This window comes from Lampetra planeri, chromosome 29 (genome assembly GCF_965212315.1).
Source record: "Lampetra planeri chromosome 29, kcLamPlan1.2.h2, whole genome shotgun sequence".
Taxonomy (NCBI): Eukaryota; Metazoa; Chordata; class Hyperoartia; order Petromyzontiformes; family Petromyzontidae; genus Lampetra; species Lampetra planeri.
Window position 1 is genome coordinate 3,907,805 of NC_136135.1, and position 15,830 is coordinate 3,923,634.

The 15,830-nt window shown below is 47.9% G+C and overlaps 1 protein-coding gene across 1 annotated transcript; it reads right to left on the minus strand.

Annotated features, from left to right (window-relative positions):
- Positions 1-5,162: 5,162 nt before the first annotated feature.
- On the minus strand, positions 5,163-12,138 carry TRAPPC4 (trafficking protein particle complex subunit 4). The gene is made up of 5 exons (XM_078608126.1): positions 11,937-12,138; positions 10,148-10,322; positions 8,525-8,628; positions 7,459-7,585; positions 5,163-5,844 (listed from the first exon to the last, which is right to left on the minus strand). The coding sequence occupies exons 1-5, from the start codon at positions 12,109-12,111 to the stop codon at positions 5,766-5,768; spliced, it is 660 nt and encodes a 219-aa protein (XP_078464252.1). The 5' UTR covers positions 12,112-12,138; the 3' UTR covers positions 5,163-5,765.
- Between the last annotated feature and the right edge of the window lie 3,692 nt (positions 12,139-15,830).

The following is a 15,830-nucleotide window of genomic DNA, read 5'->3' on the forward strand; positions in this document are numbered from 1 at the left end:
AGCTGAATTATCGGGTCATGGGTCAATATTTTTGTTGACAACTTTCAACCTACACCATTGGAACCTCATTTTCCAGTAGAAAAATGTTTTTTTTTACCCTTTTATCTGGCAACTTCAAGGACAGTGTTATGTTTTTTGTTTGCATTATGACTGCAGGTATTGTGGTCTATGCAAACATGACTCCTTGTAAAAAAAGGTGTCAGTTTGGTTGCCAGATAAAAGGGTAAAAAAAACAATTATCAACTTTCAACCTGTCGGCATGCAATACATATCGCAAGCTTTCAAATGACTCATTGAAATTGGTAGATTGGTCTACGAGTTATCTCCATAAGGATATGTGCGTGCAAAGGTAAACAGAATCAAAGTTCAGTGAAAGTGTCAAGTCAAAGGGGGTTGCCTGCCCAGGTGAGTGTTGAAGCAGCACTCATCTCCCGTTTACAGCCGAGCCAGTGATGGTAATCCCACATTCCCATGGTGGGGGAAGGTGTAGCATAGTAGAACTGCTGTTAACTTCTACACAGAGTGGCGCTCATGTTGATAAACCACCAGAGGGGATGATGGGTCGGGTCAACCTCCCAATCAGCTTTTGAGCTTGCAACCTTCCGATAGCTCGCTCTGTCACCACACCACCTGGGCAGATCATCCACGTTCTGTACACAGTCCCCTGCGTCTAAATAGAACGTAGAGGGAGAGTGCTCATGAAGAAAATAAAGGATGAACATCTAAGAAGAAACGTCTGAAACAGAAGTAATTTATTCAAGGGACCAACAAAAAGACATAAATAAAAACGTGTTTGTTAACTGGCAAACATTTATACATATAATAATAATAATTACATTGCCCAAAGTTATCCCGTGAGATCAGTACAAACGGTTGGGAGTAGGTGTCGAGTTGCCGCGATATGGTAATACTACAACATACACATCGTACAGATTGTACATTTGCTATGAATAGATGATGTATTACAGATGTAGTAGGTTAAAATTAGGTGCACACACACGCAACTTGGAGGCAACACTATTTATTAAACGGTAAATAATATAACACTCTACATGAGGTGGTGACCACCTTCCTCAACTCACTAACACTCTGGAACACGACACAGACTGGACCAGGCAGGCAACGGCCTGCCTGGCCCAGGACGACGACTCGGGACTTGACGACCGAAGATGTCTTCACCTTGGAGTACAGTACAACAGCCGCCTCGCTCTGCGTTCACACCACGCTTATATTTGGTTTGGCGTGGCTGGCTCCGCCCCGGCGTGGCTGGCTCTCTTCAGGCCACGCCTCCCTTCCCAGGACACGCCTCACTTCCCCCACCTCTGGGAGGGTCCGGATCCCTCCACCACGTGACCCCCCAGGCACCCCCTTGGGGCCCCCAGCCTTCGTACGGGCCGACACAGTAGTGACCTTTCTCTGTCACTACATCACCCCCCCCTGTATAAACACACAGCCGTCCCCGGCTGTAACACAACTGTGAAACATCGAAAAGGTGTGCCTCCGAACCAACAACATCAATAAATGACCGGCGACCGATAAGAAATACAATCACGTAATATATACAGAATCGACGAGGGTAAAAGGGAACCGCATAGAAAACGGGGAATTAACAACAATTATACATGAAAACTGGCTAACCCACTTACGCTCCAGCACAGCCCCCCCCCCCCCCGTTAGAATCACGCATGCAATGACAGTCACCCGTTAGCACCCCCCCGCCTTTCCGACGTGGCGTCACAACTAGTAGCACGCGTCGGCCATATCGGGGGGGGAATTTCCATGTTACCACCCCACCGCCTTTCCGACGCGGCGTCACAACCAGTAGCACGCGTCGGCCATATCGGGGGGGGAATTTCCATGTTACCACCCCACCGCCTTTCCGACGCGGCGTCACAACCAGTAGCACACGTCGGCCATATCGGTGGGATTTTAACCCAGTCTCTCTCCAAGACTCGCATCGCAGCATATAGCTGTACCGACCGAGCTGAGACGACCCAGTCTCTCTCCAAGACTCGCATCGCAGCATATAGCTGTACCGACCGAGCTGAGACGACCCAGTCTCTCTCCAAGACTCGCATCGCAGCATATAGCTGTACCGACCGAGCTGAGACGACCCAGTCTCTCTCCAAGACTCGCATCGCAGCATATAGCTGTACCGACCGAGCTGAGACGAGCCAGTCTCTCTCGAAGACTCGCATCGCAGCATATAACTGTACCGACCGAGCTGAGACGACCCATCGTTCACTCATTGCACAACATGCACCCTAACAACTGAGGGATACAGTCCCAACGTAACAGGACAACTCCACCTGAACCTTACGAATCCCCAGCCCACTGTTTCAACGCACCTCCGAGTGTCTCACTCTCCGGGCCGTCAGGTCAAGCCATCAGACACAGCATGATGGGACCACACTCTCTGAGCCATGTGAGCGCACAGCCCACTTGGCTAGACAAGCCACGGAGTGTCTCGATCTCCGGGCTGTCAGGTCAAGCTGTCAGACAGCATGACGGGACCACACTCTCTGAGCCATGTGAGCGCACAGCCCACTAGGCTAGACAAGCCACGGAGTGTCTCGATCTCCGGGCTGTCAGGTCAAGCCGTCAGACACAGCATGACGGGACCACACTTCCCGAGCCATGTGAGCGCACAGCCCACTAGGCTAGACAAGCCACGGAGTGTCTCGATCTCCTGGCTGTCAGGTCAAGCCATCAGCCATTGCATGACGGGACCACACTCTGAGCCCTGTGAGCGCACAGCCCACTAGGCTAGACATACCACGGAGTGTTTCAATCTCCGGGCTGTCAGGTCAAGCCGTCAGCCATTGCATGACGGGACCACACTCTCCGAGCCATGTGAGCGCACAGCCCACTAGGCTAGACATGCCACGGAGTGTTTCAATCTCCGGGCTGTCAGGTCAAGCCGTCAGCCATTGCATGACGGGACCACAACGTTCATGTTAGACACGCAACACTCACTGGGCCATCCTGGTCAGGACCTGCGCCCCAAGATAGGTGACAGCCAGCAGCACAATTACAAATCCCTGGCAGCATGTCACCATCGCAATTTAACACCATCACAACACATACAATTTGAATTATGATCCCCCACAGAACTGATCCAATACCAAACAGGTACGCACAATTTGTGACGATCCCGAATATTCAATGGTCACAACAATACACCTCACATCCCGTATCCGTACACATCATCTCAGAGACTCGCATTGCAGCATGCAGCTGTACCAACCGAGTGGAGAGAGCAACGCAATTTGACGGCAATTAACGGAAACGCACCCCCGATCCATACAGAACACAAGGAGCATTCCCGCACAAAAGACATCATCTGTGCAACAACGGACAGGAACCAACCAGCGAGTTTGAAACAAACCGAACCTGTCATTTCTAAATCCCCTTCAACATTAACCATGGGACTCAGGGCATTCGAATTTTGAGAGCAAAAAAACTATACACAAACCCCAAGAATCGCCGAATTGATTAATACAGTATATGCAGTATACGAAGTTCGTACAGTAAATCGTTTGGCGCAATGCTCCATCCAGTCCCCACATGGCAACACACACAATCAATACTCCAGACAATCCGTACATAGTAAACAATCACAAGCAAGTACCCAACATTCCATACACTGTTAACAATTCCAAGCAAAGCTCCATACGGTCTGTACCTTGGCAACAATGACGATCAAAGTTTCTTACAGTTACACGTGGCAATCACGAGCGAAACTCCATACAGTATACACAATAACAACGGCGATTTCGCAACAAAACGATGTAACAACACGAGTCATTAACACGGCAACATACAGGATATCAACGGAGCTCGGGACACCAACACGAATTAATCATTAACTACACCCAGAAGATACCGATCTCGACGCCGTAATTAACAGCAACACTTGTTACAAGCAGAAACCCCCATGGTCGCCGCGTCAATTTATCACGCACACAACCGGACGAACACGCTCCGCAACCCAGCGAGTTAAAAAAAAACACACGCGATCGCAACCCGGCGCACGTAAGATGGGTGAAGATTATTATTATTTTTTCTTGGGGCCGGGTGCTTGTCATGTCACGACTCGCCTGGCAAACTGTGAATAGTGGAGGGCGGCAAGGTGGAGCACTGGGACGGCCCGAAGAATCTTTCATGGTGAACACGGCCTGCTCTTGCGAACCCATCCACCTCTCGCGCTCGAGCTGAAGACTGGAACTCCCCCTCTGCAGGCGTTGATGTCGGCGGGAGCGGCATTTCAGCAGCAGGAGCGGCGTTCCCGCCGCCGAAATGGCGGGAGCGGCGCTTTGGCGGGAACCGCGCCCCGACCAGCCGCCGAAATGGCGGGAACCGCGTGGCCCGCATGGCCGGGCCTCCCCTGCCAGCCCCCGCAGCGACGATGGTGTCCTCTCCCCGCGGCTCCGTCGCTCCATTCCCGATGGCGGCAAAGCAGCAGTGTGGTGCCAGTCCCGCCGCTCCGCGCGCAGCGCCATCTCTCTCTCTCTCTCTGTCACCGGGGCTGCCATCCCCGGGGCTGTCCGAAGGATGGTCGTCACACCGTCCCCGTTGTACGAAGGCGTCCAGGTGAGTTGTATATTTGTTTTTCGTGTGCCCATTTTACTTCCCTAGGATAACACCTAGCAATATTTATTTTTCCAACTTCTGACGCCAAATGTAGTAGGTTAAAATTAGGTGCACACACACGCAACTTGGAGGCAACACTATTTATTAAACGGTAAATAATATAACACTCTACATGAGGTGGTGACCACCTTCCTCAACTCACTAACACTCTGGAACACGACACAGACTGGACCAGGCAGGCAACGGCCTGCCTGGCCCAGGACGACGACTCGGGACTTGACGACCGAAGATGTCTTCACCTTGGAGTACAGTACAACAGCCGCCTCGCTCTGCGTTCACACCACGCTTATATTTGGTTTGGCGTGGCTGGCTCCGCCCCGGCGTGGCTGGCTCTCTTCAGGCCACGCCTCCCTTCCCAGGACACGCCTCACTTCCCCCACCTCTGGGAGGGTCCGGATCCCTCCACCACGTGACCCCCCAGGCACCCCCTTGGGGCCCCCAGCCTTCGTACGGGCCGACACAGTAGTGACCTTTCTCTGTCACTACACAGACAGCGAACTGCAGTCGAATGACTTTTTTTACCTTTATTCGTACTGAAAGCATAGAAACACTGGTCAACAAAAAAAACATTTTTTTCTGGCCTGGACTTTTGCAGCTGTTTTAGACTAATTTCAGGGTGCTGATTCCAAATCTGATCTCAGATTTTCTCTATCACATCTTATTTTATGCTATCGGCATACCCCATTTTCATTGATTTTACCCGAACTTAACTCTGTCACTTATGATTGCAAGTTGTTGCGAGTCAGTGACTGCTTTAGTGTTAAAATATGGTGCTGTATTTTTAGGATAGTGTGTTTATAATATAATTTTATGTTGACATCCACATTTATTTAATATTTTTCTTCTGCAGTTTTTATTGAAAATGCAATATTTGATATCTGATGCCAGATTTGGAATCAGCACCCCAAAAATTACCTTAAAACCGTTGGAATACCTTATGCCAGAAAAAGTGTGTGCTGACCAGTGTTATTTGTCATGTCGTGTAAATTTACATGGAAAATTCCCGAGCACGAAAAATGAGATTACGGAAACCCTGGGCGTGGCGAGACTCCATTGGGAGAGAACGGTGTCAGGGGAATTGCAGTTGTGATGTCGTCGCGTACGGCTCAAGGTCATATACCCGGCCCTGCCGTGCCCACTTTCTCAGCGGCTTCCAAGGCGGCCTTCAAGTTCTGGTCAAAGAGCTCGCACCTGCAAGGGGCAGATTATCGGGGCGAAGGTGAGATCATCATGAAGAATGAGTAACTTGCAACGGGGCTCCCTTTGCATGTCCATTAAATACTAGAAAGAAAAAAAAAATCACACGTACGCATGGATTCTGTACCGATTTACAACGTGCGGTTGGCTTCACAAGCGTGATTAATGAATGATAACGTAAGATTACGTGGCCCACGAATTGTTGTCACGCGGCACGTGACGTGTGATTTCGCAAAATGCACCACGCTCAATTCCGTCATCTCGCAATGCCACATTGTGATGACAATGTCGCCTTGGCGAGCAAAGGCAAACACTTTGGTTTTAACCATCATCAAAAGGGCAGATGGCCAGGTGCAGCCTATAACAAGCTGCATGTGCGTGGTGGTCACCCATCCGAGCATTTTTTAGGCCTAAAATCCTATATTCTTAGGTGTTTTCCACTTGATACAGCTATCGTGCTGTGACGGTTCCACCTGAAGACGGAAGCTTGTGTTGCCTCCGAAACGTCGTGATTTTTATTGTATTTTTATTTTACTTTTATTAATTTAAATTTTTTACCTACGTGACTTTACCGAAAAAACCTAAGAATATGAATCCTTGCAGTCACGAAAACTTCAAATCTAGCTTAAAATCCTGCTGAGCTTCTGAGATTTGACGAGATTATTTAACAGCACTGTGGGTGTTCCCGTGGTAACCATGGGTGGCGAAGATGGGAGCTTTTTCAAAACCCAACATACCAACAAGCGAGTGAATCTGTGAGCCTACGACAATGCATACCAGTTAGTGTGGACTCGCGAAAGGGGGGGGGGGGGGGTAGAAGCCAGGACGGATTGAGATATCACCACTGATGTTAGTCGTGGCCGGCAATCTGACTCAGGTCATCGGTTTCAGAGCAGTGCACAAGTCGCCAATCACTGCGCCAAATACTCCACCCCTGAACCATGTTACATTTCCCCGACATTATTTGCTCCGATGTCTTGGATATTCGGCCAGGTTTCGCCCGCAATGACGCTCACTGGTGTAGGGGTGTTACGGGAGGGAAACGGACAAGCACACAGGGGTGTCCACGTCCGCAAACGGTTACCGCCCTGGGGGGCTGTGGGTGGATGCTGGGATCCCACACAGCCCCACCCCTCGGTGGCAAATTGGTATAAAAGGCGGGGAGCGAGAGGGCTCGTGGTGCAGTGTTGGGGAGCTAAGGAGCGAAGAACCAGTGAAGACTGAAGACCGGGCAGATAGGCCCTGGAACTCCTTTGACTCGCCATCCTCAGAGCCGATGTTCTTCTAAGAGCCGGGTCTGTCTGGCTGGGTGTCGTGACCCGTGCCTTGACCAGGGCCGGGTCAGATAGCCTCTCCTAGCACCCTGAGCGGAGGACCTGGGAGCAGAACAGTTAGGCAGAGAGCCTAGGGGTGTATCCCAGTCCAGTACGGGTGAAGGGGCCGTTACCCCTTCAAGTGTTGTATACGTTGCCCTGTGCCGAGTGTGAAGTTATAATAAATAGTGTGCCTCGACTACATCGTCTCTGTCGCTTGTGAACCCACTACACTGGCAAGGAGTACCCTGTGAAGGAGATACCACCGTGTGCCCCAGAATGCAACGGCTCTCACCGTATGGGCATCTCTAGGGAGTAGAATGGGTTCTTGAGGGCGTAGTCCGCATACAACTCATACACTTTCCTCAGCAAAGCGTCCATCCCTGCTTGCCGGGGTTCACAGAGCACCATGAACTTGGTTCCTGCACACAAAGACAAAGATCACCCCGTGTAGCCTTAACAGACTTTTGGGACAAGTTCTGTTAGCGAGAACCTGTGAAGGCCGGCGCGGCACACGAAGGGGGTGGGTGGCCAACACCACGCCCGACCGGCTTTGTCTCCCCATCGGCGATGTTAACAGACCCCACTAGGTACTCATTTGAGGCTGAGTCGACCTAGGGGAGGCCCAGGACCGGTTCAGATAATCGTCATTGGTGTTGGCCGTGAGTGGGAATCGATCTCGGGTCTCCAGGTTTTTAACGCAGCGCGCTCTAACTGCTACACGACCACTCCTGCACACAGTACACAACACAGTACACACGCACATACACAAAGACCATGATACTTGGTGTAGCCTCATAGGCTTACATGTAGGTTTTCGCAGTTGTGCTCTATGGCTCTCCGATGAGATTTCCGGTTGTACCCCACCCTGTTGTTCAGCACGATGTCTCAGCATGATGTCTCAAGTGAAACTAATTCAATTGAATGGAATTTAATTCGTTTCCTGAAGCTCCCAGCATATTGGAGCCAAACGCGGGACATCATGCCGAAAAGCGTGCCCTTCAAATCGGAAAGCGCATCAAAAAGCCGCTTGCTGTTGAGGCCTAACTGCGGTTAGCGAGCACCTAATAAGGCTGCGATGGCACCAGTGGAGGTGGTCTTACTAGCACCACGCCCAGCCGCATACGTCTCCCCTATGCTGATGTTTAAACACCGCTCCACACTCATTTAAGGGTGAGTTGCCCTAGGGGAGGCCCAGGACAACTCGCTAGATGGTAGTTGTGGCCGGGAATCCAACCCAGGTGTCTGGGTTTGTAGCGCAGTCCGCTAAAGGTATCCACAAGCCCTAGTCACTTACAACCACTGAATTTCATCGGGTTTCCCACCACTTTATTAAATATGTAAAGCATGCGAGCACTCACCCGTAAGAGTTTGGTAGCAGTGCAGCTTGAATGTGTCGGTCTCCAGGACTTCTATGCCAGTGCTCTTGAGCTCAGGAGACAGCTGAGACCCAATAGCATAGAGTCTGCATAACACAGACAAGGCAAGGCGTGTACATTGTTAAACGGTGTAATAACAATAATGCGCCCTAAATTGTCAGTATTAGAGCAGTGCAGAAAAATTAATTGAACTGTACTAGATCAGAACGTCTATGTTGCCCGCCTTCATCAGCACGCACTGACCAATGTGGATTGACAAAAGGTCGTACGCATGCAATGTTTACGATCTTAATCCAGCAAAACTTCACGGGGTCCCGAGACCCTTTTTTCTGGAAGGTCCTGCTACATTTATTCAGGAAGGTCCTGCCATCATCCAGCAGTGGATTGAAAATGGCGCTGTACAAACGGATGAATTGAGTGATTCTCGGCAATCACTTATCCATGGATAAACACGAATAGGACAAGTTTTCATTCACTTCCAGGTGACTCCTCTTATCTGGATTCGTTTAACATTCCTGGGTGACCACTTCTGTGTGACCTATCCATAGACAAGCACAAACATGTGATTTTTTGACACTATTTAGGCCGTAAATAATAGGAGTATACAGGTATTAGGGTCTCAGATGAGAGGAGCCATCACCATTATATGTCACATATCGGTTCCATAAATGCCCCATGGCTGATGAGGCCTCTCATCACCAAGGTGGATCACTGCGCCTCACCGAGTTTGCCGGCTTGGTCAACTGTCCCCGACCCGGCTGTCGGTACGTGGGACACTCACACTAGTGGCGAGATGTTACCTACCTCACCTGGTATACAGGAGGTTGTGGGTTCAATCGTGACCCTGGCACCTGTATATTTGGAGTTCGCATATTACCTCGTCCCGTGGTCGCTTGGATGATACTCCGGGTTCTCCAGTTTTTCCCTCCACATTTAGAAAAATACGTTTAAAGTATTTGGCGGCTATAAATTTCCACATGATAAGCCACTTCGTTGGGCTACCATTTGTGGCCAGGTCGTTTCTGAAAAAGAGCTATACAGCTCAGTGGGCCTTACCTGGTAAAATAAAAAAGTGTAATTATATATTGCTGTATTCTTAGGTTTTTTCGGTAAAGTCACATAGGTAAAAAATTAAAATTTATAAAAGTAAAATAAAAATAAAATAAAAATCACGACGTTTCGGAGGCAACACAAGCTTCCCAGGTAGAACCGTCACAGCACGATTGCTGTATCAAGTAAGACTCTTACTTGATACAGCAATCGAAACGTCGTGATTTTTATTTTATTTTAATTTTACTTTTATTAATTTAAATTTTTTACCTACGTGACTTTACCGAAAAAACCTAAGAATATGAATCCTTGCAGTCACGAAAGCTTCAAATCTAGAATATATATTGCTGAGCGATATAAGTGACTATGTCATGCGATGCAGAACTTACTTCATGTATGTATGCATGCAGAACTTCCTTCGCACCGTATGTAGGCAACAGTGCTAATCGGAGGCACGGGGAGACCGTTCAATATGTACGACCTTGATGCCGATCTCGGCTTCGTCTGGTCGCTCAAGTCGCACATCACGACTTGGGGGGAGGGAGGGGTACTTACGAGTGGAACATGGAGGCGAGCATGAGCTTCTCGTTGGAGGAGAGGCGCGGGCGACCAAAGCGCAGGTTCAAGGGGTAACTGTCAGGGTTGTTGATCACCGCCAGGACATCTCGGCCATCCGGCAGCGTGCGTCCCACCGCGTCCAGGCCATTCACGGCCAGAACCGCGTGCCCCACTGTTGCGGGAGAGAGTGGCGCAGCGAGAAACAACACGGCGGCGGGCGTTGAGAGATTTTCAATTTAGAGCGGGCGGCAATTATTGGCATGGGCCCTGACGCAACAAATTAAACCTACGTTTTGTTCTAGATTTGAAGCTTTCGTGACTGCAAGGATTCATATTCTTAGGTTTTTTCGGTAAAGTCACGTAGGTAAAAATTTTTTTAAATAAAAAGTAAAATAAAATTCAAATCACGATGTTTCGGAGGCAACACAAGCTTCCCATAGTCTTGGATGGAATTTGCTTGTGAGCATTATTTTTTAGTGGACATACTGTATCGACATATGGAGCCCTTTCAATGTTGGATGAGGGCGTCCTCACGCTGCAAGGGACGTGGGGGTTGTTTGAACATACTTCACTACGCTGGTTGGTGCGAGTTGATGAAGTGGCTGGGGGCGGGCGGAATCGGTTTAGCTAAGACTCAATCTAGATTTGAAGTTATCGTGACTGCAGGGATCCATACTCTTTGGTTCTTTTTTTTGCCCACTTCAGCAATTGTTTCTCGCTGTGGTTGTCCCACCTGATGACGGACGCTTGTGTTGCGCCCGAAACGTCGTGATTTAATTTAGCTAAGACTCACCAACAAGGCTTCATTTCACTATTTTACAGACGCTGTTAGGCTGTCTCATAAGAGTAATTGTAGGCGTAAGGCACTACCACTAGAGTACAAGGTATGCATTTGCATACTCCTATATTGTACACTATAATCATATTAACAGACGTATGAAATTGGACGCATGGACTCACCCTATATATTAATATTTTGACTATTGTCAGTATATATTTTTTCGAAATCCATGGCTCAATACGAATAACTTCAAAATATGTAATTCTCGTAACATTCCGGGCTGGTCTGGCCAAAATGCCACAGATGCTTGCCACAGATGCTGTCTGTGGCCGGGTCTCTCCGTGTCTCCGTGTTCTCCTTCGTGTCTGCACGCAATGTCTGTCTCCCAGTGTGTGTCTCTCTTCATCTGTGCGTCTCCCTGTGGTTGTCTATCTTCCCGTGTATCCGTGTGTTGTTGTTGTTGTCTCTCCCCGTACGTCTCTCCTGCCCTGGGTCAATGTCTCTCTCACTGACCCTACGTGCTTCTCTCTGTGTGTGTGACCCCACAAAGTCTGTTAAGGCATACACGGGGGATCTTTCTGTACGTGACTATCTCTGTCCACACTCCGACCACACACACACAACGTCCGTGTGTTGGCTATCCACAAAGCAGTACTTATTTTATATACCACAGATGGTGATGATGGTGGCAATGACAGGAAGTAACACAAAGTCTACCACAAGCAGCAGTTTCAGCATCAACATTACGATTGCGAATTGAAGGTTAGCCACGGGTCTTTTTATCGACACAAATGTCAATTTAAGCATACCCGGATAGAACGATAATGTAAAGCCACACGTATAGTAGTGGCAGAAGCGTTATGTTTACAATTAACACCAGGGAGGCCGTTGCTAGACCACGGGCTCGGCTGGATCCTCATGCCGCCCGAGGGGCCTTAGACCCGGTACCGCCTCTCAGGCAAACACGGAGGGACGGGCCTAACCTGGGCCTAACCGGGGCCTCACCTCTAATGCCGTCCCTCTGGCCGAAGGCGACGACTATCTTCTCGTCGTGCACCTTCAGCACCAGATCGAGGGGGTAGCTGAAGGTTTTCTCCACCTCGGTTTTCGGGGCGTAGTTGTCATACTGGAATATGAGGCCCCCCGCCTTGTTGACAATGTAGACGCTGAAGATCGCCATCTTGGTGCGGGGTGGGGGGGAGTCGCGGGACGTCACGACGATGGCGCCTTTGGGGTCCCATTCCCATGTGCCGCCATCTTGGTAGGGGGGATTGTGTTAGTGACGTCACCGACCCCCCCCCACCCACGACTCCCCCCCCCACGAACCCCCACCACGACCCCCATTCAATGATTTCGACTTCACAAAATAAAAAAAAATCGATTTTGTCTCGTTTCTCGTGACACGTTTGTACGATCTGTCGTCTCGTTGTTGATCATTTTTATTTTATTTAAATTGTACTCAATGTCCCGCGTGTCTTAACCTCGAATTTGTTTTCTTCTTCTCCTTTCTGAACATTTGTTGAAAGGGAATTAATTTTGCACCAAATTAATATAATCGAACACCCGTCGTTGTTAATCTATTAGTACAAAAGAAGCCGAAAGCTCCAGTGGGCTTGACCTGTTACAATGAAAACATTGTTTAGTTTTTATTTGTGTTTATTTTTGTAAGTGATTTTGTTTACCTTTCCCATACTTTGCACTCTGTTGTGTTTTTGTATTCGTGTTGTATTGTTCTGACCCGGTGCCCCTATTGTGGGGGGTGGGGTGGTGGGAAAGCGCTTTATAGCTCATCGGATTTCCCCCAGTTCTAAATAAATATTGTGATCTCTCTAGAGGCCTCTAGATCTCACGCGACCCTGCAATGGATGTCAACAAACCATCTCCTGCTGCTGCTGCTGAAAACGAGCTGATTTCTCTGCTCCATCTCCGCGCAAGTGGTCGCGTTGCCCTCGTGCGCGGTGAAGTGTGTCGATCATTTGCCTCCTTCACGCCCTCGCAACACGAAACGCCTCGGCCGGAGATGACAAACATTTTGATTCTAATGATTCTACCAGGGCTTTTCATTCTGCGAAATGAACATGTGATCGTTATAATTGTACTCTCCATTTTGCTTCGTTCTACGACAAAGTTTAAAGTATTTTTTATAGTTATAATTACTTTAAATATTTTATAATTATGAGAGAATTTCAATATAATAGTGTGAACATCTGCAGTTTTAGTTAGACGCTGAATATTTTAAAGTGAATTTTATGCTCAATTGCAGCTTTCCCACGCCTCCTTTGTAATGCGTGTTTTCTCCTACAACATCAGAGTGCAGCGCCACATTAAATACGCACTACAATGACAATAGTTTAAAGCGATTTGAAGCATGTTTAATTTTCAAAATGGAAATATGGTTTCGGGGGGAGGGGGGGGGCAGAGCTTTGTGACGTCATATTTGAGGCGGGGGGGTCTGACTTTTTGTGACGCCGTGTGACGAGGGGGGGAGGGGGGGGGTCAAAACTCGTCCAAAATCGCGTGACGTCATTTATGGACGGCCCCTAACACCCTGACATTTAACACCCACCTGATGACGGACGCTTGTGTTGCGCCCGAAACGTCGTGATTTATTTTCTTTTATACCTACGTGACTTTACCGAAAGAACCAAAGAGTATGGATTCCTGCAGTCACGAAAGCTTGACATCAATACTATTAGGTTTGTTTCGGTAAAGTCACATAGGTAAAAATAAATAATGAAAATAAATAATAAAACGAATAGAAATAATAATAGAAATAAAATAATAAATCATGTTTCGGAGGCAACACAAGTCTCCGTCATCAGGTGAATTTACTGTATTAAGCTTCAAATCTAGAACTTCAAATCAATATTGAACAATCATTCCCGGGAAGTTGTTTGCTGTTATTCTTTGGTTCTTTCGGTAAAGTCACGTATAAAGATAAAATAATAAATTAAATAATAGCATACACACGTATAAAGATAAAATAATAAATTAAATAATAGCATCTTTATACGTGACTTTACCGAAAGAACCAAAGAATAATTCCTGCAGTCACGAAAGTTCCAAAATTAAGATTGTTTGTTGTTGTCTCGGCTGTCTCAGTTTTTCCAACTTGGCCCATAAAGTGGCGCTCGCGTCTCGCCACATGGAGCCTGGCGCTGGTTGTCTCAAGCCACGTCGCGAGGGTGGATGACTTCGGAGGCAGCTCTCTCGCTCTCTCTCTCTCTCCTCTTGTCTCTTCATCTCGGTGCGCAAAGGGGGCGTCCATAAATGACGTCACGCGATTTTGGACGATATTTTGACCCCCCCCCTCGTCACACGGCGTCACAAGAAGTCAGACCTCCCCCCCCCCTCAAATATGACATCACAAAGCTCTGCCCCCTCCCCCCAAAATAAATAAAACATGGTTCAAATCGTACTCTTTGGGTTTTTCGGTAAAGTCACGTAGGTAAAAAAAAAGAGAAAACAACTAAATTAAATCACGACGTGACTTTACCGAAAAAACCCTAAGAGTATGAATCCTTGCAGTCACGAAAACTTCAAATCTAGAATCAAATCGCTTTAAACTATCGTCATTGTAGTGCGTATTTAATGTGCCGCTGCACTCTGATGTTGTAGGAGAAAACATTTATTAAAAAAGTCGATTTAATTCAGTGGAACGTGTTGTCTATATTTATTTAAAGTTGCGCATTTTGATGTGACATCACATTTCTCACCCCCCCCGCCTCGTCAGTTGCCTAATCTTTTTTTGCTGGGGGCTCATAATGTCGTGAACAATGTCTGATGGTAACTTAGCTAGCACTGGTGAGACACGCTGGGTGCCAGTCCAGTGCTGGATCTCTCTCGGTGTGAAGTAGTTGCGACCGTCTGGACCTTGACAAACGGAGCCAGCATCACTAAAGCCCTGGCTTTACATGCCGGTGTAACAGGCCGTAGTACACCCCCAGACCGTAGTATACCCGGGGTTAAAACGACCTAGGCTAGATTATACCCGGGTATATTATGGCCTAGGCCAATTTGTACCCCGATAGGCCAAATCATACCCCCATGATAGTAATGGTGTTGAGCGATAAACACATGAATTACTAAATTTTTCCAACATTTTATTTAAAACTGTAAACACATAGACTGTGATTGCTTCAACCAGAAAAACTTTAATAATAATAATAACCCTGTCCCTAACCCTAAAAATGTTTCAATTGATCAAACTGAGATTCTTACTTCCATTTATACGCTTTTTAGATATCGATTGAAGTTCGTTTGAACTTTCACATGGGGCATATTCTGGCCTGGAGGGATATGGTCTGGCCCAGTCTAGTTTAAACCCCCGGGGGGTAGAGTTCAGCCTAGGACACTTTATCCCCCCGGATATACTCTGGCCTGGGACAAACTTTCATGGCTTTATTTTGGTGATTTCGAAAAGTGTATTGGTTTAGCCATGTTTGTTTGTTGTAGTACAGAGTTAGACTGATGGCCTTAATCTAAGTTGTCTTGTGGTTGTTGTTGTTGTTGTTTGACTTGCATCCCACTGGGATTTTTGCACACAGCGTTGGTGTACGGTGCTTTTTTCTGCAATATTTTGCTGTCTTTTCTTGGATTTTCTGTTTGCACTTAGTGACATATTCACTTTAAGATGTTTTTTGTTCATGTTAGTTTTTTGTTTGTTGCGGTTGCACCCGATTCAAGAGCCGAATGGCTCACAGGGCTATACCTAATAAATGAACTTGAAACTATACCCGGGTTTAGTCGGGGCAGGGGTTATATTAGCCTGCTACACCGGGAACCCTCTGGAGATTACGCCAAGTTCGGCCGCGTGAATTGTTTTGACGTGTCTGCCAGGTCGGTTGCCCGGTCACACGAAGAACAAAGGCCTCTGTGGTAATACAACATTTGACTTCA